The sequence below is a fragment of the Gobio gobio genome, assembly GCF_949357685.1.
Source record: "Gobio gobio genome assembly, chromosome: 7".
Lineage (NCBI taxonomy): Eukaryota > Metazoa > Chordata > Actinopteri > Cypriniformes > Gobionidae > Gobio > Gobio gobio.
This window is the reverse complement of record NC_137103.1, coordinates 30,849,965-30,873,031: the sequence shown is the minus strand read 5'-3', so window position 1 is coordinate 30,873,031 and position 23,067 is coordinate 30,849,965. Positions and strand designations below refer to the sequence as shown.

Here is a 23,067-nt window from a genome sequence, read left to right as displayed (position 1 = left end):
ATAAAGATTTACTTAATTATGGTGTCATACTTGCTGACGAGACATTATGTAAGATTTTAAGGAAATCATTTTATCTTGAATAGCATTTACTTTTAAAATGAATAGTTTATTTATCAAGTTAAGAATGGGTAAATACACCTAACAAGACACAACATCGTTTATGCACATTTTTCTTACTGTAAATTCCCTGTCAGTATGATAATTTGTCTATGTTGTTGTGACAGAGAGTGCACCAGAGACGTCCTTTTAAATCAAAAATGTTTCTCTTTTGTAAGTAAATAGCCAAGGAGTGTAAGTCGAGCCTCAATTCAACTTCTTTTGTGACATAAGTGTCACATACCATCTCTGTGTTAGATCAAAACATTGCTTTTTGTATAAATATTAGAAGATTTGCAAAATACAGCAGCATGCAGGAACTGCATTTGTATTCTCTATACTATAGACTACTCACTGTTCCCAGTGGAGAAGAGACCCATGAAGATTTTGTCAAGGACCTACCCATTAAAAATTGTTCCGTGGTTCTTGAATTTTTAGCATATCATAAATGTGCAGTGGGAAAAATGTAACTCACCAGAACAACAGGGCAGATGTACGAGGGCAGGAGTGTGTGATCTTTAAACGGTCCACCATCACACTCAGGCTTCAAATTGGACGCACACTTGTTATGGAGCTGGAAAACAATACAAAATACAAATATACATGAGGAGTGGTGGAGAAAGGCACATCAATAGACTGAAATGGTCTAGATCTTTTGTTCTGTTTTATCTCCACTAATTTAAAGTAAGAAGACATTAAATATTAGAAGCAACAGGGACAGCAGGATCTGCACTCAATATTAAATTAGTTACAGTTTTAGAGTTGAAACTGTCAGGAAAGCTACTTGAGAGAGATGGGGCAGAAGTATATAATGTGATAACAAAAACCATTATGCAGAGAAAAAGCCTTTGAATGAGTGTTAAGTGCTGACACTTATCTTCATTACAAAGGCCACGTCCAACAAATGCAGTGAAAACGTAGTGAAGAACACCACCAAGTGGTGTGAAAAAGTATTACATAAAAATGGCTTTTACAAAAATAGACAAAAACAAAAATGATTCTGAATTATATAGTCTTTTTTTCTGGTCTTTTGAAGGAGAAAAATAAATTGCAGAATCAAATCTATTGATGGATTCTAATTATGTGACAATCTTAAAAAAATTAAATGAATAAATAAAAGAATGGTTGCAAGATATATTACTAAAACATAAAGAGTTTCTCTTGTTGGTCACAGTATGTCTGTATACTCACAGTGATTTGACACCAAACACAGTGGAGGCCTGTTAGACCTTGATAGCACTTGATACTGCGGTGACATTTGTCACATTTTGTTGGGGAGTTGCCCTCAATCCAAACATGCTGCATAGCCTAGAAAGACATTGAAAAGAGAGAGTTATCATTTACTGTTTTGAAATACTCAAATAGTCCATCTACACACAGCCATTTACAGTTTGCACAAGCACTTTATTACTATTTACAATATCCTATTACTAACTAAAACAACCACTCCAAAAAGAAAAAAATGAGTTCTTTAAAAAACAAACAAAACAACTCAGCTATAGTATTGACACAAACTGTCCCTAAACTTCTTGGAGATACAGGCTAATAAAGAAATAATAGTAATCAATGTTGGAATGTACTAAAGCACTAAATATCTAAGAGAAGTGCATCCATATGCTATCATAGACTTTCAGTTTTTTTGTTGGTCAAAACTGTGCAAAATGTTCCTTTAGGAAGAACTGCAAGGGACTGACAAATCTTTCCTTTAATCCAACATCTAAAATACATTTTACAATAATGTGAGACGAAGAAAAGACTAATGAAGAAACTTACATCACATTAATTTGATAGCCCCAAGTCTTAAAAAACACCTTAACAGTGACAACTGCTCAATCCCATGCTATTGCTTTTTACACTAAAATTACACTCTACATCACATAACACATTCTGTGAAATCATAATATAATGACAACATTTTGAGCGTAGTGTCTTCCATCTCTGTGGTAGTTACTGCATTAAAGAGGTGTCAGTGACTATTAAAACAGCGTTGCGTGATCTCACTTTTCCCCTCTAATTCTCAGTACTGAAAACAGTCGTTACACACAGGATGTTCTCATAACCTTCCTGACATGTCTACAGAACATTACTTTGAGATTTAACCAAGAGTTAAGGGTCTGGGAAGTTGCCTTGGGTGAAAACGGAACTGGACTGTGGTCAGTGGATAAAATAATAATAACACAAACCTTCTACCAATAATAGAACACTGTGTTTGTTAAACTATGAGCTCTGTGCTTAATAGATCAATCTTGGACTCAGTTTCACAAACATGTTTATTTATTTACTTGAATGAATTTATTGTTTCTGGCCCTACTGTAAATTATTCTTCTACAGAAAAAACAGACAAATTTAGTTTAAACAAAGTGGAGGAGTGTTCACTTGTAAGCGTTTGTTGCTGTTTATGCACTCACATTGGTGTGTCTGCGGGACTTGGCGTAGGTGCTAATGCAAGGAGCAATGTCTTTGGACACACAGCGCTCATGGACTGTGTACTTGCATACTGCCAAACAAAAGACAGGACTGTGAGGGAGGGAGAGTAAGAGACTGAAGGAAAATATTTCAAATCGAAAAACTGCACTCCTTCAGTTAGACACATCGAATTTCAATGAATACAGATAGACGGACAGACAGACAGACAGACGGATGGACGGACAGACAGACAGACAGATGGACGGACAGACTGACAGATGGACGCATGGACAGAGACACATGGACAGATAGACAGACGGATGGACAGACAGACAGATGGACGGACAGACAGACAGACATAGATGGACAGACAGACAGATGGACAGACAGCCAGACATATAGACAGACAGACAGATAGATAGATGGACAAATGGACAGATATATAGAGTCAGATGGACAGACAGACAAACAGAGAGACATGGACAGATAGACGGATGGACAGGCAGAGACAGATGGACGGACAGACAGACAGACAGAGATAGATGGACAGACAGACAGACAGATGGACGGACAGACAGACAGACAGACAGACAGAGATAGATGGACAGACAGACAGATGGACGAACAGACAGACATATAGATAGATAGACATATAGACAGACAGAGACAGATGGACAGACAGACAGACAGACATATAGACGGACAGACATACTCACGTGAGCAGCAAAGGCCCTGTTTCCGTACTCCTAACAACATTGTGTGGCAGTAATTACAGTATGCTGGCTTGTTGAAATGCTTAAGTCTCCATACGTGCTGCCCATCTTCCTGTACATTCTGAACATATTTGGAAAAAACAGGATTTGAGAAAATCTTTATGTGTTGTTTACTTTTTATAAGTCACAATTACTTTTTTCCCTCACCGTCTCCATTCCCAGCAGTACCAGGAGTGGTATGGTGGTCATTCCTCCTCTGATCCACTCCTCTAGTGTGACCGTTCCATCCCGATCATAGTCAATCTCCTCCATCATCTCCTTAAGAATCTACAATATTAGACATTAAAAAAGATTACAATGAGATATGGATTCTACTATTCCACCATGGTGGGACTGCCTGGTGGTAAAGTTTAAATTGATTCATACCGGCCGTAGTTCTGTAGAGTCCCATTCCAGGTACTCAGCTACATGGACCATCTGGTTTATTATACGGTCAAGCTCCTAAATCAGCAGAAAAAATTGCTTTAGACATAGATAATAAAGCATAAAGTTTCAAATTCACTTTTCACGCAGACTGATATTTACAGCTCCCTCTAAATATCACTTCAAAGTTTCATACAAAAAGATCAATAATATGGGAGTCAGTCTCTGAAATCACCAAGGCCTGATAGTGTTAAGATGAATGAAACAGAATCAATGAGAGGCTGATAATAATATTACATAACCCAAAAGAAACTACTAAGTATTACACCAACACAATGCCATTACACGGAAACTACAAACTGTATTAGACTTATGTAAATCCCACATTAAATGTGTACTGCATTATTAAATCCTTGTTGTCAACGAAATCTATACATTTTAAAAAAGATTTAGGACTCACCGAACTGTCCAGCAGGCCATTGCCATCTGTGTCGTACAGCCTGAACATGACTTTAGGGTGAGAGATATAAAAAATAAGAGACTGCATCATTTTGTAGTGTGAAAAACATTTGTCAAGTACAGACCCCATGCTAGCACCTGGAGCCCAGGTTATCTATGGACAGACTGAGGCAGCTAGTGAGGATTAGCTTTGGGCAGAAATAGCTTCCTATGCTAAAGAATGCTTGTCTATGCTAACTCCTTGGCAAACAAGGACAGAAGTGGAGATAAGCCTTTACGGAACGAGAGGGAGAGAAATTCTAGAAGTCTCCTGTCATTCCCACTATGTATAGGTCAGACGTCCACATTAAAACGCAGAACTGAAAAAAATTTATCAAAACTGACAGTAACTTTATAAATTAATGTTACAAAATATTTCTATATCAAATAAATGCTATGAATTTTGTATTTATCAAAGAATCCTGAAAAAAAGTTTCCACAAAAATATGAAGCTGCACGACAGCTGTGAAGTGAAGTATGAAATATGAAGCTGTTTGAGCAGAAAAACGGCATATTACAATGATTTTTGAAGGATGATGTGACACTGAAGATTGGAGTAATTTGCTATCAGAGAATTAAAAAAAAAAAAAAAAAAAAAAATTATATATATATATATATATATATATATATATATATATATATATATATATATTAAAATAAAAATCTTTAAAATAATTTTTAACATTTTATTTTTTAAATTGTCATAATATATAATCAAGCTTATTTAATGGTTTTACTTTACTGATGTGTGGTAAGCATGAGAAATTATGCTGATACAAAGGCTACAGTAACTGAAAATAAATGAACTTTGCTTTAACATTTCAAAGATCCATATCTACCTTGCATATGGTTTGTTTAAATATGTATTGTGAGTAAAGAAATTAAATCTGTGACAGCTGCCAAGAATGACTTTTCACATGTTTGTGACTAATATTATGCTTTCTGTGGTTTGGCACGATTGGTTTAGGGGAAGTAATTAGCAAAATTACTCAAAATAGTCTTGTTTTCTTTCTTTATAGGAACTTTTAAAGAAACTAGGGATTGTGTAGCATATTTTGTCTTAAAGTCCCTCTGTGGTGAAAATCAAGTTTTTAATGTTGTTTATGTCTGTGGTGTTTTTAATACACTTTAAGAAAAACCATGCGCAAATTCATGTCAACACCATTGCTGAGTATTTTCTTCTTAAAACTGCAGTGAACCAAATTCTAAAAACGCCGCTCTTGTTTGGTGGGTGTGTCAAAAATGTCAGCCCAATCAGCAGCAACATGTATATAAACCGTGCGGTGTTAAAGAGACAGCTCGCACAATGGGTCCAAGTAAAGTCATTTACAAATGTGTCCGCTGTAGCTCGGTATACGCAACAATTGAAGATATTAGAAGACATGTTGTGTCTTTTCATCCTGAAATGCAAGGCAAATGTTGGATCACAATAATTAGGAACCACAGTTTCCACAAATCCCTTCACTCTTTTATTCTGGACAGCAAGAGCAGTGACTGTAACATCGAGCGTGTTTTGCAGTATTAATATATTTATACCGATTTCATCAGGCTCCGGAAATTATTAAAAAAAGAACACAACGAATGGCTTTCTCAGCTGAATTAGTTGCAACTTCTGCATCGTCAGAACAGGGTGTTCAACGCACCACCTTTTCCGTTTAAAAAAACGGGGCTGAACGCAGCCCTGGTGCGAGTGAGTGGTCATGGGGCTAATTTGCATATAGTCATAAGCTTTAACATGAAAATGCTCCTAACACAAACTATATTTTGAAAATATATGAGCAAACTTTAGTCTTAAAATTAATCCTTCTAAAAATTTCACAAACACAGCTAAGATTTTTAAAAAAAATTACAGGAAAACCATGTTTCAATAATTTCCACTCCAACTTACACTCAAGCTTGTCCTCTGGCGTCCCCCTCTCCAGCAGAGACAAGTAGCACACAATGTCTTTGAGGAAGACCACTTGGGGTGACGGAGAGCTTTTTTGTGGAGACGGACTCCTCCGGAGAGATGTTCGATTCTCAGATTGATTACGCTCTGGAAGGATGACAATTGCAAGTCTATTAGTAATGACGCCGGTTATCACACCAAAATATTTTGACAAACTGAGTCTGATAACCAGGCAATATTTGCTACATAAGCAATTCCCTGTGTTTCCTTGTCTTGGATTACATGTGTAAAAAATGTGTCGAAGATCAAGGCTGTTCACTTGTACACTACTCTGACCTGGGGAGAGGCGCGGGGAGTTTGAGGTCTTGGAGAGAGCCAAAGCATTGCTGCTACTGCTGCCCACTAGGGGTTTGGGTTGCGTGCCAGGCGACCGGTGGGAGCCTCTGGGTGTGTGACCCCCTGTGCCTGATCGTTGTGAAGAGGAGCGGGAGGAGCAGGGTGATGTGGTGGCCCCTGAGCTTGGAGTGATCCCTGCAGAGTTCTCTGATGTATGTCGGCTCATAGCGCTCAAAATACTCTTCCCATTCATACCTACAAGAAAAAAAAAGTGGTACAGGAAAAAAAAGACAGGAGAATGAAGCTGATAATCTGAAATGAGAAAGGATCAACAGAGCGTGATACAAAAGAAAAGGATAATGACAAAGGGTCTCATTCACTGACTGTGCATACACACATATTTATGTGTAAAACCTGTGCATGAATGATATAACATAAATCATAAATAGTTTTCTATTTTAATATATTTTATACAAATAAACGTTCATTATATTAAATTTAATATAGTCCTTTAGAAATCATTCTAATATTCTGATTTGGTGCTCAAGAAACATTTCTTATTATTAACAGTATTATTGTGTTGAAAACAGTTGTGCTGCTTAATATTCTTGTGGAAACCATGATTTTTCAGAATTTATTTTAAATTAATAATTTATTTAAAAGTACTTAAAGCTGCACTATGTAACTTTTCTGTCCACTAGAGGTAGCCTATTCAAAACAAAGGCATAGTTTGATGACGCCACGTTTGAGCGCAGAATCTTGGAGAATATGGTCACAGCCGGTGGAAAAGGAAATCAGAAATCATGTTCATGGATGCGATTATTAACGTTACTGTAGTTGAAACAGAGCAGGACCAAGTGTTGTGGGAGCTGAGCGAGGCCGCTGGAGCGATTGTTAATAAGAAAAGCGGAACAGAGCTCTCGAGCAGCGGGACTTTTATTATGCCACATTCGTCGGTGCCACTTCCTCTTTTCTGGTCATGAGTATGAGGTAACACGCAGCTCTGTTTATTATATTAGATACATTTGAGTGTGTTGAAAATTAAGCTATGACGTTATTCTGTGCGTTCGCTTGGCGGCTGCTATGACACTTGTTGCACACTGCAGTAAGATCAAAGCGTTTCTGCAAAATAAAACCGAGGGTAACGCAGATTTGACGCAATTCACAGGCGACGTCCTCACACGTCCTGGTTCCTTGGTTAAAATAGCAATTTTCTCACGATTTACAAATAGTTGGAAACATTTGGGATATTGTAAGTACTCAACTGAACAAAATATATAACACTGGCCTAGTGGTTTTTGGATATTTTTAGGACTGTAATCTCCCAGTCGATTATTAGTCGATACGTTCTGGCTCGACCAAAATTCTAATCGGTCGATTTTTTGCCGCGTTCATTTCATCATTTGAACAAATGCCGCGCGTCAAAAAAGCATGGTGACTGAGGGAAGACTCTCGCTGGTCCTTTGTTTTTCACTCCCCGCTGGCTCAAACGCATAGCCTGACGTCGTCATACTCAATTCTAGTCAGAATTTGAATCAGATACTGCTCTGTTGGGCTGTGATTATGGGGCGTGTTTCAACCGAACCAGGAAAGTCCTCAATTGGATAGACCTACAACCAATCAGAGCAATGGAGCGACGCATAACGTTAGTTGTCAAATATCAACAGAACGCAACTGCACTTGAAGCGACCCCAATTATGTGAAATACAGACCCAGGAATGCGAATTTTAGCAGGCAACCTTACCAAAATAACACATATCTTACCCCCCAAATGCCATTTTATTCCGGAGAACCCAAGCGCCTTTGATAACATGGATGATTACGTCACTGTTTATCATCTGTCCATCATCGTCTAAAGCCCGCCCTGACAATGTCATTGGTCCGAACAGTTTCTGTTCGGGCATAATTACTCCTCTACGGATCAAGTCCAGACCGAACTGCTCGAGTTAAATTGTTGTGGGCGGGGCTAAGTTCGGCTGGCATCCAGGCTATCAAACGCACGCCCATAGCGGTAAACTTGAGGAACGCCCATCAACATAAACATGTGGGGGAAGCGACAAAACACCACGCTTCTCAGCCGTGCCGCAAAAGTGGATCTGTACTGTCAGTTTTGCCGTGTTCATTTCATCAGGTGGAAAGCACTAATTGCTAATGGGGGTGTTTTCAGAGCACCCGTTTCACAGGTAACAGTCTGTCTTCAGAACATCTCCCTTGTTTTCACTTTTTTTGGATTAGCCCAACCCACTGGAGAAGAGAGACAGATTGAAGTAGGCTAGTTTGCTGTGTTTATTTAATTGTGAGAGTGTTTTTTCTGCTCTTGATCTGGCTTGTTTAATAAATATTCTTTTTTTTATTAAAGTGGACGTGCCTTTTGTGTTTAAGAGTAAAAGCTCAGCCGCGAAGCTGAGCTGAGACAGTTATTATAATACATATGACAAAAACAATTGTCTATATTATGTTGCATATTCCTCAAAAGTTCCTGTGATGATATCACTTGTTGACAACATAGTACTATATTTTCGGAAATCATAGGCTATGATATTGCGCAGGCACGTGATGCAACGCTGTCAGAGCCGACAGACTCGTGTGTCAGACACATTTCAGTGCAAAATAATCAGGTCAAAAACTATTTAATATACTGCAAATAGCCTACTAGTTTTTTAATGTTTATTTATAATTCATTTAGGCAGACAACAAGGCTACGAAGTACTGCGCACAGTGCGCAGCTAATTTATTTAACGTTTTTTTTCCTAACGTAATTTTTAGTCGAAAATTTCAGGACTTCAGTCGACCAAGATTTTCTTTGCCCTTGCAGCCCTGTGGGCATATATAAAAGGTATTACTGAGTTTCATCTACTTTGATACATTTGCAGAGAGTGACAAATTTTATGGAGATTGTGTATTATGCTAATTACTAACTCCCTCATCTAGAAAAAAACTGGATTCATGAACATTAGAATAAAAATTTGAATAAAATATTCTGTGCACATAAATAAGAACACTTGTACACACAAATTAGTGAATGGGACCCACTGAGTCTGATAGTTTTCAGCTTCATTTATTGCTTGTTGTTACTGGTCAGTTTGACTGTGCACAGTGCTTTGAACTGTACAGTTTGTGGAAACCACAATAGGTAGAATGACACATGGCAGAAATGCTTAGTATCACAAGGTACTGAGGTAAAGCTGATGGTGTTGAGCAAGTACTGACATACATGACAATTGTCACCACAGTCACACAGTGGTTGACCTGATACCACTGATGAAAATCCTATCTATCAGTGGTTGCTTTGTTTGACATCAACACAAATAAATCAAAAGAGCTACCAAGACAACACATAACAACACCAGGTGAAGTCAGACGTTTGAACGGAGTCACAGCCACAATGCAAGTCTCTGTCCAATCAAATCACACCACACTTGCTGTGGTACCTGTTATGGGTGCACAGGCCACTTCGGTCTGTATAGAGATGCCTACATCAATGGACTTGTGCTCTGCAGACACAGGGGTCAAAGTAAAGTGGAACAGGAGTAATGCAAGACAGACAGACTGGGATAGTTTCTGAGCGCAGTCCATCAGGACAGATTAATATGGCAGGGTTATCACTTTCTCATAAAGCATTCACATTCATTGACTGCGTTGCATTAAGGGCAATGGCAACAGAAATCACTGATTGTACTGTCTTTGCCAGTCCAGAGAAAGCATGGCACTAGATGGCACTGTTGGCTGTCAAACTGTTCATTCAGTCAACTGACATTTGCCTTAATCACCTCAGGTCAATTGTGGTAATAGTGTGATTCAGACACAAGGCCACCAGCATATTTCCATTAAAGTGGACTTTTGCATCAAGAATCAAATCTGTTCAATTGTCTAGTCTTCACAGAGAGCAGGTCTTCCGCCAAGAGTAGGACTCCCCAGATAACACGGAAGCAATTGCTCACCAGATGTGTGTGTCTACCAGTTTATTATTTTCATGCAGGCTGGGTGTTTGTTATATGCAGGATTATACAGACTAGTTATGCATAGTCTAATCTAATTCACATGAAAAGGTAAAGTGGAATCCAAAAGTCTGAGAACAAAGGTTAAAGTAGTTTTGTATGTCACTGCTGTACAAAAGTCTGGGGTCAGTAAGATTTTTTTGTTGTTTAAAGAAATGAATAGTTTTATTCAACAAAGATGCATTAAACTGATCAAAAGTGACAGTAAAGGCAGTTGTTTAGTTCAAACAATTTCTATTTTAAATAAATGCTGTTCTTTTGAACTTCTGTTCAATAAAGAATCCTAAAAAAGGCATCGGTTTCCACAAAAATATTAAGCAGCACAGCTGTTTTCAACATGGATGACAATAAGAAATGTTTCTTGAGCACCAAATCAGCATATTAGAATGATTTCTGAAGGATCATGTGCCACTGGAGACTGAAGCAATGGTGCTGAAAATTCAGCTTTGTTATCACAGAAATAAATTATTTGTTTAAATAAATTAAATAGAAAACTGTTCATGTAAATTGTACTATTACAAAATATTACTGTTTTTACTATATTTTTGACAAAATAATTACTGCCTTGGTGAGCATAAGACTTTTGTGTAAAAATAAATAAATAAATAAATAAATCACACAGAAATTAAATGATCGGTATAACAATTTCAGTGACCATAAAATTTTTCTTCTGATTCATTTCAGAATGTCTTCGTTTTTGGTTTGTCCACTTTTGTATTTGTTTTAATAATGTTCAAACTGACTAAAAGTTTGATTAGTAAACTACAAATAGTATAAAGTATAAAGTATAAAGTATAAAGACATTTGAATAGACTATTTACCCAGCATGCCTGCCCCAGATCGAGAAGCGTCAGGGGAGCTGCCTCCGCCATTCTTGCTCTTGAATGAGGTGAAGAGGTGTTTGCACAGTTCCTCAGGGATGTCATTCTCCAGGTAGGTCGCCATGAATAGCTGGAAACCCTCGTAGTCAATGGGCTGCAGGAGACAAGAGGAGAGCTGATGAGAAATGAGATGATGGAAAACCTTTGAAATGAAATAAAGCCATGAATATTCAGCTTCCTGCTCCTTTATGTTTTCAGCAGACAGGATGTTCCTGTCTCTGGGCATGAATGACACGCTCAAGCATTTCTTTATGACACACAGCAACAAAAATACAGAGGGAGCCCACTGACACACATTAAAGAACATACATTTGCAAATTTGTCACTGCTCATAGAAACAAAACACCATGAACACACATGGTTAACACTGAAAAGCACTGGGCACGACCTTTGACCTTCAGTAGACAAGTATGACCCAAGCGTGACTTTCTTGTTAGACAGGGATGGGCCGGGACATGCAGTCTGTAGACACATCAAACCAAAGAACATGCAAACCCAGAAAGTAACAGCTTACTTGGTTGAGAACATCTTGCTTCTGTGTGGCAGTCAGAGATATATGGAGAAGGTAAAGGGAGAGAGGGGTTATATACACTGCAGTGGTTGATCGTGAAGAGGGAAGGGATCAGAGAATGGTGTTACCCGTCATATCCTCTGGTGCTCTGACACTGAATAAATTCATATTATTACATTTTTAAATGCTGTATAACATTAGTCCACCCGCATCATACTTAATGCTGTTCTGCAGGTTTTGTTTCCACTGGTTTGTTTCCACAAGAGAATCCACTGGTTTATTTGCATAATCCTAACTTACTTCTTTAAATTAGTAATTTTCTCTCAGTAATAAAATAAAGGGGGGATATTTTATGCAAAAGCGAAAGCTTTATTACTGTTAATGAAAACTAAATTAAAAAGGTTTTCTTAACTTAAATAAAAGTTAGAATTGCTGGGAAAAAAACTAAACCAAAATAAAATTATACCATTCAAGAATAGAGTAAAAAGTAATAGTGTGACAAATTATTACAATTTAAAATAACTGTTTTCTATTTGAATATATTTTAAAATGTAATTTATTCCTGTGATTGCAAGCAGAATTTTCAGATCATTATTCCAGTCTTCAGTGTCATATGATCCTTCAGAAATCATTTTAACATGAAGATTTAGAGCAAGAAACATTTCTTATTATTATCAGTGTTGAAAACAGTTGTGCTGCTTAATATGTTTCAGAATTCTGAAAGAAGAACAGTAACATAAATCTTAGCTATTGATACATTGTATATTATTATACTTGAAATCTTTACAACCCACTAACGTTAAACATGAAAATGCCATCAGATAGCAATAACACCAGGCTGTGCTGGGAAAATAAAATTGAACTAAACTAGAAAACTGAAAAACTAAAACTAACAATGACAGAGCAAAAACTAACACTGAAACAAAACAAACACAAAAATGGAAGTAAACTAAAATATAAATAACTAAAAAAATAAATTAAAAAGTAAAAGTAAAAGCCCTGGAAGAGATTTCATATGATATTTGCCATTTATTTACGTCGGTGTGGTTTTAGCACATAATTCACTAAGGGAAATATGCAAATTGGGCACTGGCACAAATGCACCCAAAAAATCTGTACTGAAGATCATTTTCATAGGACTGCGAGTGCATTTACCCTTAATCATACCAATGAAGGAACGAACAAACCTAAATTCATTAGATTCCTCCTGTTGCTGAAATGAAACTCTGTAAAAGGCAAAAACAGCAAGAGATATGGGAGAGAAGGAACTAGAGGTGGAACTTGCATGCAAAGGTGGGCTACGCTTGAGGGGCTGCAAACGTTGGGCAGATGCACACCAAAAACAGGAAGATAAAAGTAACTGAACCCAAATGAGTCTTCGCCTCAGTATTAGAAAATGCGTTTGTATGTTTGGGTGGGTTAGATAAGCAGCGTAACCAGCCGTGGCTATAAGAGGAACTTCCTGCGTGACTTTCAAACGTTGCAAAACAGAGAGACTGACTGCGCTATCAAATAATGCAGGAAACAATTAACCGTTTATTTAAACTTTCACCGGCGTCTGTTTTTACAGACACTCATCATTTGACAAAGGTTACAGAGTCACCATAATTAAACTTCATTATAGAAAGGCCCTTGAAAGAGCCGCGACTCGATGAGACTACGGTGAAGGATATTTACGGCCCAGCCGTAGTCAGACAGTCAATCCCGGATGTGTACATGAGTGAAATACAATGCTCTGTCATCGTAAGCAGGCAGCACACAGTGGCACTGATGGCATGTCACCTCCATTTTGTGATAGGCTACTTCCAGGCTTTATGATCTATAGGTGGTCACAACTGAACTAATGAACAATGCGAAGAATGCAATGTCACACTACAGCCAACCTGGCGTCAGCCTTAGACCCATTAACTGCCACCGGTGCTGATTCTCTATTGATTCAGCCATGGCTCTGGGTCACAACCTGTGGCGCCAAACCTCGAGCAGCCTCTTATTTATGTCAGTGCGGAGGAGAGGAGAGAAATATAATGGTGACACTCCATAAAGCAAATTATAGATGCGGCTGCCTGCTGGCTTTGTTGTCACGGCAACATGATGCATGGGCTTTATGATGTCAGCGAGGACCTTCTCTAATAGGAGGTGATATCGGGCCACTTGGTTTCGGGGAGCGGATGACTAAGCATTTCCTGTAATGACTTGAGCCCTGAGTCAGGTTGTATTGGTGTTCTGTCAAGTCACAGCCAGAGGCTCCACTGCGCCTAAACAGATCATTTAATCAGGTGAGACCCATGGCCTCTCCAGCCATTCATTACATACCTGTTCAGGGTTGTACTTGGAGAGGACACCATTTCCATGAAACTCTTCCAGGACATCTTTAAGCTTCTTGGAGGAATCTGTGTAAGAGAAAAATTACAAGGATTGAAAGGAAAAATTATTAGTTGGATATAGAGTACATCTGTACATACTGTGTGTGTAAGTGTAGATACCCCATATTGGAATGGACATATTTAGATACACTACTGTTCAATAGTTTAGGGACAGTTTAATTTTTTATTTTTTAAGAAATTGAAACTTTTATGCAGCAAGGATTCATTAAATTGATCAAAAGTAAATACATTTATAATGGTCACAAAACATTTATATTTCTAATAAATGCTGTTCATTTGAACTTTCTATTCATCGATGAATCCTGAAATGCATCATTGTTTGCATCAAAATATTAAGCAGCACAAAACAATTCAACATTGATAATAATGAGAAATGTTTCTTGAGCAGCGAATCATCACATTAGAATGATTTCTGAAGGATCATGTGACACTCAAGACTGGAGTAATGATGCTGAAAATTCAGCTTTGTCAACACACCAATAAATTACATTTTAAAATATATTCAAATAGAAAACAGTTATTTTAAATTGGAGTAATATTTCACAATATTGCTGTATTACTGTATTTTTGATCAAATAAATGATAGCATAAGAATAATGCTAAAAATAATAATAAACGTCACAAACCCCAAACTTTTGAACAGTATTGAATCTATTTTATGCAACAACAAAAAAATGCTAAACATCTTCTAAAAAATGGGTATTTATTATTTTATTTAACCTTTATTTAACCAGAAAAGACTCTCTGAGATTGATAATCTCTTTTACAGGAGTGTCCTGGCCAAAATGGGCAGCAATACATCAGTTTCATCAAAAAAAAAAAAAAAAAAAAAAATTTACAACACAAACAGACTAAAAACAGTTACATATCGTTGAATCGGTATCCATTTGTCGAATAACTGTTTTAAAATGATCCAAAGACAGCGAATTTTGTAATTTCAATTTCGATTGCAGAAAATTCCAGTCAGTAGGAGCTGCATACATAAAAAGTATGAAAAGAGGACAAGCCTTTGATCTAACCAAATGTAACTTGGAAACTCTTTAGACAGTTTAAAAACAATTGACTGCACTTGGAGGCAGAAGCAAGCTGGATTTGTCTTGAATGCTAGACATTAGATGCTAACATATTGAATGTCACTTGATAGCCAACACTTTTGTGTTGCCTTCCACAAAAGATTTATCATTTATCTATGAATATTTACTTAGTAACAAACTTAATTTCAAAGAAATAATTTTTTTTTATAATAACAATGGAGATTAGAACAAACATTTATCAGAAGCATTATCTGTTAAACAAATGAACAAAGCATTCAGGATTTCCCCAAGACACACAAATAGACATAAGGTTGTTGCGGACTAGATAACTAATGCTTTACTGACAAGCTGTACCTAAAATGATTTTAGCTGTCCTATAGTACATATCCTTTTCATAAGGCCATTTCATTAGCAAATTCACTTACAATTTAGCATTTGTAAATGCTGCAACCTTGAGTGTTTCACCAAAACATCCATATTCATACTTCATTAGATGAAAGTCTCAACACAAAGTTATATCCAAATTCCAAACCCAACAGAAATGTACTTGAAACTTAAACTACATGCATCATTATCCATAATATTTTGGAAAAAGGGCCATGCATTTGATATCTAATATTGGGAACAGTAGATGTATGCTACAATCTGCCAAAATAGGCTAATTAAGCAGAGATAATAGCGGAGCAGAAAATGTCACCAAAGCTTATTAGCATTATGACAGGAGAAATGAGCCTGCTGCCCTGTACTTCATTTTTATTTTCTCTAAGCCTGGAATTGGTTGTCACACACACGTCTTGGAGGGCAGAACAGGTGCTTTCCTCATAGAAGATGCTAATCCCCAGCACTGATAGGAGTCATATCTGAGTCATTGGCTGGCTAACTCTAATGTTATTAATCACATATGCTCAATCTCTTCAGTTTCTATTCCTGCTGGATTTTCACTGCCTTTAAAGAAAATAAATAAAATCTACATTTGACTGCAAGTCACTTGATTTATGCAGTATTGGCCCTTCCCCATTACAAACATAGTTTGTTTTTGTAACTAAACTATTAAATATTGTATTTGGTAACTGAAATAAAGCTGAATTTAAAAAAAACATTTTAAAAAGTTACCTTGACAACAAACTGAAATAGGTTTAAGTAATAAAATAACTAAAAACGGAAATAAAATAAATGAAAGAACATATAAATATATATAAAATAATTTATTAAACCTATATATATATTGATCATTGATGCACGTGGGGAGCAAAGGCTGGCCCGTGTGTTCCGATCAAACAGATGAGCTACTGTAGCTCAAATTGCTCAAGAAGTTAATGCTGCTTCTGATAGAAAAGTGTCAGAATACACAGAAGTGCGTCGCAATTTGTTGCGTATGGAGCTACATAGCCGCAGCCAATCAGGGTGCCCATGCTGACCCCTGTCCACCGCCGAAAGAGGCAATAGTGGGCACGTGAAGATCAGAACTGGACCACGGAGCAATGGAAGAAGGTGACCTGTTCTGATGAATCGTGTTTTCTTTTACATCACGTGGATGGCCGGGTGTGTGCGCGTCGCTTACCTGGGGAACACATGGCACCAGTATGCACTCTGGGAAAAAGGCAAGCTGGCGAAGGCAGTGTGATGCTTTGGACAATGCTCTGCTGGGAAACCTTGGGTCCTGCCATCCATGTTGATGTTACTTTGACACATACCACCTACCTAAGCATTGTTGCAGACCATGTACACCCTTTCATGAAATGGTATTCCCTTTCAGCAGGATAATGTGCCCTGCCACAAAGCAAAAATTGTTCAGGAATGGTTTGAGGAACACAACGACGAGTTTGCGGTGTTGACTTGGCCTCCAAATTCCCCAGATCTCAATCCAAACGAGCATCTGTGGGATGTGCTGAACAAACAAGTTCGATCCATGTAGGCCCCACCTCGCAACTTACAGGACTTAAAGGATCTGCTGCTAACAAATTGGTTCCATATACCACAGCACACCTTCAGGGGTCTAGTGGAGTCCATGCCTTGACAGGTCAGGACTGTTTTGGCAGCAAAAGGGGGACCGACACAATATTAGGTCATAATGTTATGCCTGATCAGTGTATATAAACGAATTTGAAATATAAAAAATTATATAATATGTAAAAATTATAAACCACCAGTAGGTAAATGAAAAGCCACCATTTGATATGGGACAGTTCACCTAAGAAATGAAAATATTTACTCACAGGGCCTAAAATGAACACTTGCCAAGCACCAAATGCAATTAAAAATCTGCGTTAGTGGGTATATGACACAGTGTCAATCGCTAGTTGGCCAGTAACATTTTAATGAATTCTAACAATCCAATATTGTGAGAATATGAACATGAAAAAAAGTGAACGATGCTCGGGACAGTTGGCGGGCCAGCGCTGCATTGTCAAGAAAGTTTAAGCCTTTTTTCTAATTTGAATATTCAAGCGCAAGAAGACACGAAAGGGAACTCAATTCATTACTCGGTTTGGTTTGAAGTAGTCTGTGAGCAAACATCCGAAACGCGTGGCCAGAAAGCTTGAACAGATAAATTCACACAAAATGATGACCCGGGAAGTGTCCTCGTATACATAGTCAGTTTAGAAAATGCATGTGTATCAGTATTGGATCCGCGCATTAGCTCTTAAAGTGACAGCAGCCTAATTCCTGTGGTCTGTGTGTTTTAATGTTAATCAAACAACAAAAGACAAAGAAAAATCACACTTCTCTAGACTGAATAACTTTTGTAACTTTAATAAGGATGTATGTTTCATGGCTGGTAAAAAATATTTGTGGCCTGTACATTTTCTTACAAGTCACCGGCCATTGGCAGTTGTTGCAAAAAGTTTTAGGCTGTTTACTCACCATAGTGTAACTTTTTTTTTTTAATTAAATTGTAATGTTTTTTTTTTTTTTTTTGGTTTCGTCCTTTTTTGAGGTTGACAGTTCAGTAACTATATGAATGGTCATTGTACAGAAAAGAGTTAAAACATGTATACTTTCATGTTCCATGGAATTAATAACATTTAATTTTGGGTGAACTATCTGTAAATGGATAAAAAAATTAAATTCAGATATTCAAATCATTAAGCAGTAGTTTGAGGTGAGTCGGTATAGAGACTCAGTGGTTAAGGGGAAAATAGTTGGGGGCAGCAGGTTATGTGACAGACACTCGTGACTGAAAACAAAACTGCACCCACTATTTAATCTGAGCAAAATGAGTCTTCCCTCAAAGATGTACAACTCAGAACAAAAAAATCTGGTGATTTCTGTGGTCGGAAAGACTTGATATCAAACATTTATTATCAATCAGAGGTTTAAGAGCTGTTAGTTTCAGATCCTAATTCAGAACATTTAGTGTGATGTCAGAGGTCAAAAACACACCGGGTCAAAAACAGGTTTACAAATCTCTGGTCTTTGGAAAGGGAAAAACTGACTCTGACACTGTTAAACATACAAAACTCATCACTGACTTAAAAACTGACACCAAACTCTAAACTGCTTGTGGCTTCTGTGGGCAGTAAACACATCCTTTAACTAACAGACGTGTGTCTGGGTGTTTTAATAGTGGGGAGTCTTATTGCTGTGACTGGAGTTTCAATTAGCAGCTCATTTTGCAGAGATGACAAATGTATTCCACTGATTATTAACTCCACTGAATCAAAACAATAAAGTCCTTAGCACCAAGCTGAGCCCACACATTGCTCAGTGGCAAGAACACACACACACTGTCTTCTCTTGAGGACAGCCTACATTGTATGATAGAACCAGTAAAAGAGTTGCAAGCCAATTTTTTTTTCATATTGAATTTACGGTTTCATTTAGGGATGAAACACATAGGGATTATCACACGATAAAATTCCTGACCGTTAGTGTTACGGTTTCATATTTTAATTATCATTTAATTATCATTAAAACCGATAACTATAACAATAAATATATAGTTTTAAAAATAGTTATATATGTACAAGAATAGCAGAGTCCACACCACAACTATACAGATAATGGCACAGAGGAACTAATTGGAATCACTTTCATAATGATTTTTTCCAGCTGTGAAAAAAACATTGATAGTAGGGCTGTAACGATTTGACCAAAAATAAAAATCTCGATTAATTGAAAATTTTACCTCGATTACAATTAATGAACGAATATTTAGCTCTTTTTTCTTTTTTTTGCCCTCATGGTTCACTGATAAGGTTTTTACTGTAAATATTTTCTACTATTAAAGGTGGGATATTTTTTTCTAATGAAAGTGCATTTCTTTGTGATTTTAAAATACTTGAAGGACACGGTTCACTTTCAGCAGTTTTTGTCTATGGGTCTTTCTGTTTGTTGTACATCAGATAAATTAGCACAGTAGGCCTATACATTCTATTTATCTGAATGCATTAATGTGAGAATAATTGTGTGTGTGAATTAGACAAACGTCTCTATTAATTATGAAGCTGTGGTTTGCATTTACTTCAAAGGTATTAAAATCTATGCTATAATAGTTGAGTTTCTAAGCTACTATAGTGATAAATCATGGCAGCGTTGACAATGAGTTTCTGTGCTGAGTGCGCTCCTCTGCGCACGAGCTTCACATGATGGCGAGCTACAGTCTGTGAGTGTTCGTGTGCCACAATATATCAGGCATTAGTTCAACATAATACACATCTGATGGTCTAAAATCGCTTCAATGTTCAAACTGGCAGGCCTTAAAACACATACAAATGACAAAGTTTTGTGAGGACGCAAGTGAAAGTGATCTGGCGCGCGCTGTCAGAGACACGACACGGCTCTCTGTATCACAGAGAAAAGCTCATGAGCACTGAATGGAGTAGTTTTTCAAATTGTTGTTCTTGAATAGTGCACAATCACTTTAATGTTCAATTTGGCAAGGCTTTAAACGCATTTAATTGACAAACTTCATGAGGACGCAAGTGAAATTGGCGGTGTCAAGTGATGTAACCGGTGTTGCGCCTGAACACCTGGGTGAAATGAGTACATTTACATTTATGCATTTAGCAGACGCTTTTATCCAAAGCGACTTACAACTTGGGAGTACAGGAAGCGATTGGTCATGAAGAGTCGAGTAAGCGCAACAAATGCCTGAAATACTCCCTGAAAGACCGTGTACGTTGCTCAGTGTAGCACAGGCTAGAGTAGGGAGGGAAAAAGGGGATTTTTTTTTTTTATGAGGTTAAGTGCTCACGGAAGAGATGAGTTTTTAGTTGACTTTTGAATGTTGTCAATGATTCTGCATTTCGGATGGCGGTTGGAAGATCGTTCCACCAGCTGGGAACGTTGAATGAAAATGTTCTGGAAAGGGATTTTATGCCTCTCTGTGATGGAACCACAAGCCGTCGCTCCTTAGCTGAACGAAGGCTTCTGGTGGGGGTGTGGACTCGTAGAAGCGGGTCAAAGTACGCAGGAGCTGAGTGCGTGAGCGAGCGTCAGCGCCTTAAACTTGATGCGAGTAGCGAGTGGTAGCCAGTACAGAGAGATGAAGAGAGGTGTGACGTGGGTCCTTTTGGGCTCGTTGAAGACAAGGCGTGCTGCTGCATTCTGGATCATTCGAAGTGTTTGGATCGCACAAGAGGGGAGTCCAGCCAGAAGCGCATTGCAGTAGTCAAGTCTAGAAATAACCAGGGCCTGTACAAGAAGCTGTGTTGCGTGCACTGTTAGGAACGGTCTAATCTTCCTGATGTTGAAAAGCGCAAACCTGCACGAGCGAGCTGTCTTAGAAATGTGTTCTCTGGAGGACAACTGGTCGTCAAATGTTACTCCAAGATTTCTGACTGACTTTGATGGGGAAATCAAGGATGTACCTAACTGGATGGTGAAGTCATGTTGTATAGTGGGAATGTGTGTATTGAGTACTGTGTGTATCAGTACTTTTGAACATTTCCATCACATTTGAACAAAACAGTGATAAAACCATGATCATTTTGGTCACCACAATTGTGATATGACATTTTTTACACCATTTCTTTTGCATTCATAATTACCTTAAAGTAATGCTAAAATCTGTGCTACAGCCAGAAAGGCCTGGTAATTTATCTCTGAGATGTAAAGTTTAAGATTAATGCCTCATCTCACACCTACTTAATTCTTAATTGAAATGTGTCCAGTATCCCAAAATATACTCCACATAATGCATGTGCTATTTTTAAAGGCATTATACCTTAAATAAGGTATGCTGGCAGAGTTCAGGCTAAGAGCACTTCTAACTGATTATATTCAGTCTTCACTGTTCCTCAAGGGTTTTTAATCAAATCTGTTACCAGGGGTCACTCCAAACGAAACAAAAGTAAATTTCCTGACTTTATGAGTATTTTAGATTTATTACCAGCATCCTACAAGCCAGTTAACCTCACAAAGAATAGATAAATGGTCCATTTGGCATTTTTTATGGTAATTTTACAGGTAAGCTCTTAAAATGGTACAAAGGTCTCTTTGTAATTCATATTACACAAGCCGTGCAGATAATCACACAACAATAGAGGCTTTGAGAGGTTTAGTATGTAAAGTTTATTTTATAAACACTGCCTAAATAATGTTTTGATAACTGAGAAAATGTCAAAATGCATATTTCCATTTGTACATGCTTTTACTCTATATTAAATCTGAAATTATATGAACTATATTAAAACTATTTTAAATTAAAAATAATTCTGTTTAATTTACTAAAAAGCAAAACAAACATTTCTGATGGGGTAATTATCGACTGTGGTATACATAAGGGCCCAATCCTCAAGAAATAAGCTTGTGAAATTCAAACCTTCTTGTTGATACGAGAGCCTTTGATGGACCTACCATAAACCCTTCAAATAGCCTGTATTATAACTTAATAAAGTGCCCATAGACTATCCAGGCACAGATTAATTTGTTATTTTGCTATTCTTCCTTTAAATATTTTATTTTGTTTTTATGTATTATATTTGAAAAGTATCTATTAGTTTTTTACATTTTAATAAACATAAAAACATAATAATAAATAATAAGCTTGAATAAAGTCCATAAAGTGTAAAATTAAGAATATAACATACTGTATCAGACCGCCTTTTAAAGAGAAGACTTTATGAAATACACTTTCACACTGATTTCTACGCTGCCAGCATTAAACCAACACTGTTTCTGTAGCAGTGTAGCTAATAGTGTTGACTCCTACTGCCCACAATCCATTGTCCTACTATGTACACCAGCGTGACTGCTCTATCCTCAATCTTGAATAGTGAACTGTCAACTTGCCAGCTAAATTTATATATACTTGTATAATAAAATATGTTTGCATTCTTGCATTTGCACTTTACTGTTGTACTTGCCACTTGAGATCTAGCCTGAAGTCAACCACCTGCTTTGCTATCTGCCAATTACACAATATGCACATAATTAACTTTGTAAAGAAAACAGTCAAAATATCATCAACGCCAGTAATGCTCGTAACGCTTCCTCTCAGATTTAATGGAATCTTTAGTGAGAATGACAAATGGGCCGGTCTTTATTGACCAAATGAAGCATAGTCCTCCTCGTTACCATGGGTGTAAATCGTGGGGGGGTCGGGGGTCAGGACCCCCCTATCTGAGGGTTGTCCCCCCTTAAAAATATCATTAAAAACCACATTGTGTATTATAAATAATATAATGATATATACTCAAAATAAGTGTGTAAGTAGTAAAACAATAAAAATGCAAACGTGGCAAAATATGCGTTTTAAGTAGGGCTGTCAATCAATTAAAATTTTGAATCACGATCAATCGCACACTTATAAAATTAAGCATACGCCATTTATCTCAATAAACACATTCATTTTGTCATCATTTGCTATATCCAGCAAAGTAAACAGTCAGAAAACTGTATTTTCTGCAAGCTTCAAGGATCATTGGAGACTACAAAATGACACCAAATCACCAT

The 23,067-nt window shown here is 37.3% G+C and overlaps 1 protein-coding gene across 5 annotated transcripts in view; it reads right to left on the bottom strand.

Moving 5' to 3' along the window:
• Nucleotides 1-23,067, bottom strand: part of dgkg (diacylglycerol kinase, gamma) — a 133,657-nt gene that overhangs the window by 69,393 nt on the left and 41,197 nt on the right. For 3 of the 5 annotated variants that reach the window (XM_079821271.1, XM_079821269.1, XM_079821270.1), the window contains exons 3-13: nt 14,064-14,140; nt 11,180-11,333; nt 6,361-6,615; nt 6,025-6,171; nt 4,099-4,148; nt 3,642-3,716; nt 3,423-3,542; nt 3,219-3,336; nt 2,505-2,593; nt 1,288-1,404; nt 572-670 (exon numbers count right to left, since the gene is read on the bottom strand). In XM_079821271.1, coding sequence (XP_079677397.1) covers nt 572-670; nt 1,288-1,404; nt 2,505-2,593; nt 3,219-3,336; nt 3,423-3,542; nt 3,642-3,716; nt 4,099-4,148; nt 6,025-6,171; nt 6,361-6,615; nt 11,180-11,333; nt 14,064-14,140 — 1,301 coding nt within the window. Of the gene's footprint in view, nt 1-571; nt 671-1,287; nt 1,405-2,504; nt 2,594-3,218; nt 3,337-3,422; nt 3,543-3,641; nt 3,717-4,098; nt 4,149-6,024; nt 6,172-6,360; nt 6,616-11,179; nt 11,334-11,753; nt 11,775-14,063; nt 14,141-23,067 lie in introns of all 5 variants that reach the window. The other 2 variants (XM_079821267.1, XM_079821268.1) reach the window with 1 other exon arrangement.